Here is a 2,500-nt window from a genome sequence, read left to right on the forward strand (position 1 = left end):
GCTGTCCATTCGTCGGTAGAGGGCTCTGCAGTTGATCTGGGGCTTCCTCAGACACCGAGTTTTATCCGAAGTCTTTTTGTCTTCAGCTTTTCTTAACGTCCTCTCTCTTCTGCAAACTTCCTTTTCTTTATAATTCTTTGATCCATTAAGGATTTTGACCTTTCCCAAGCAGCTGATCATCGTATCCTGCGCCAAGTTCTCTTCTTGGCGTCTTAAGATTTCCAATAATGCTTCCATCTCTTCAAAAACCCTGGTTTCTAGTTGCTCCTTTGTCTCAGCAAGGTCGAATTCTAGTTTGAACGTGCCTCCTAATCAGATCATTCATCTTTCCAATTTGCCGTCGGTGTTCTGCTACAACAGATTTAGATTCTTGCAGCAAACCGCAGACTTCCAATTGTTTCTGGGTGCATTCATTTTCCAGTCGAAGGATCTCGCTATCCTTCTGCAAGTTCTGTTTTCTCAGCTTTTCCAGTTCCTCGTTTTTCTCAGCTAATTCTCTTTTACATTGATCGAGCTCTTTCAAATTTTCGTGGGCCATCTGTGTCTGAATGGTGAGGACTTGTAACTCGTCCTCTAAACCTTTCATCTTCAAGGTCTTGTTCTCGTTCTCCCTCTTCAGCTTTTCTATGTTCTTTTCTTTCCTTCCATTCTCTTTTCGAAGTCCTTCCAGGTCCTGATTCAGCTTGTTCATTTTCATTTGCATTTCGTCTCGGCTTTTATCGTTTTGCTGTAGATCTCGATGCAAAGTGTCCTTCTCCATCGAGAGAACGGCGACCGTGTTTTCCAAAATAATTAGCATCTGGTCTCTCTCTTCGTTTTCCTTGCTTTGGACTTCTGTAACCTTCGCCTTTTCAATACTTTCGTTTTGAGCTTCTGCATCTCTTCGGAAATTGAAGAGATTTTTTGATTTTTCTTTCCTTTTCTTTGTTCAGTCGATCGAGGTATCTGATCTGTTCTTCCATCTGCAGTCCTGCTACGGTCAGGCACCCTCTACCTTGTTCAGTAATTCATCTATCAGCTGATCCTTTTCTAATCTCTCTTTCTCAAACCTCAAGAAAAGATTTTCATTTTCCTTAATTACTTCCTCGAACTTTCGACTTATATCCAAATTCCTTGTTTCTTCTTCACTATCTGTATGGTCGCCTTCTTCATTCCTGGAACGTCCGTATACTACTTCGTTATCCGAAACATGGTCTTCTTCAAAGCCAGAGTGATCAATTTCGTCCTCCAGATTTCCAGCCTCATCAAGACAGGCAGAGCTGTTCGAGGCCATGAAATCGACAAAGAACTGAACCATTTTAATGCTAAATCCACGAAGTATAAATACTCCAGTGAATAGCATAACAATAATGGCAAACATCGTAATCACACTGGGGACTTGAACCATGGAGCTAAAGCACTGTGCAAGCACAACTGTAAGCAAACTTAGAAACATCTTAGTTCGTTACAAACTAACTCGCTCGGCCCTATCATTACTTTTCAAAAATGACAGGTGAAGTCCTTGGATTCCTGTGAAATTCTGGAGTCATTCCCAGCTCCACTGGAGCCGATCATGTCTTCGGGATGCCGGTCTTCACACAAAGACATAGGCACTCACGCACACACACACTTACACATTCATACACGCATTTATATATATATATATATATATATATATATATATATATATATATAAATATATATATATATATATATATATATATATATATATATATATATATACATATATATATGTATATATATATATATATATATATATATATATATATATATATATATATATAGTAGTATATATATATATATTATATATATATATATATATATATATATATATATATATATATATATATATATATATATATATATATATATATATATATATATATATATATATATATATAGTATATATATATATAAATATATATATATATATATATATATATATATATATATATATATATATATATATATATATATATATATATATATAGAGTATATATATATATAATATATATATATATATATATATATAATATATATATATATATATATATATATATATATATATATATATATATATATATATATATATATATATATATATATATATATATATATATATATAATATATATATATATATATATATATATATATATATATATATATATATATATATATATATATATATATATATATATATATATATATATATATATCGGTGTATTATTAGTGCAAAAAAGCTGACAACAGATATACGATTTAGGTCATAAATAAGAAAGCTAATTAGAAAGCAAATTTATTATTGAAAAAATACTTTCGTACAGGAATATTAATTTGATATTTTGCCTGCTCATTCCTGCTGCATTTTATTAGGACAGGGGTATACTTTAGACACTGGTGACCTTTGACATAGAAATACTTTTGAAATACTTTGTTATTGTTTCAAATTATTTCAATAAGTATAATTGTATTTTTTTATAAATAAGTCTCGTTAAGTCA

At 30.8% G+C, this 2,500-nt stretch overlaps 1 protein-coding gene across 1 annotated transcript in view; it reads right to left on the reverse strand.

Annotated features, from left to right (window-relative positions):
• Window positions 1-979: 979 nt before the first annotated feature.
• The window catches only part of LOC135211794 (arginine/serine-rich coiled-coil protein 2-like), a 126,212-nt gene continuing 124,691 nt past the window's right edge, over window positions 980-2,500 (reverse strand). The window contains exon 5 of the mRNA XM_064245006.1: window positions 980-1,259. Within this exon, the coding sequence (XP_064101076.1) occupies window positions 980-1,259 (280 nt within the window). The remainder of the gene's footprint in view (window positions 1,260-2,500) is intronic.

This window comes from Macrobrachium nipponense, chromosome 40 (genome assembly GCF_015104395.2).
Source record: "Macrobrachium nipponense isolate FS-2020 chromosome 40, ASM1510439v2, whole genome shotgun sequence".
NCBI lineage: Eukaryota > Metazoa > Arthropoda > Malacostraca > Decapoda > Palaemonidae > Macrobrachium > Macrobrachium nipponense.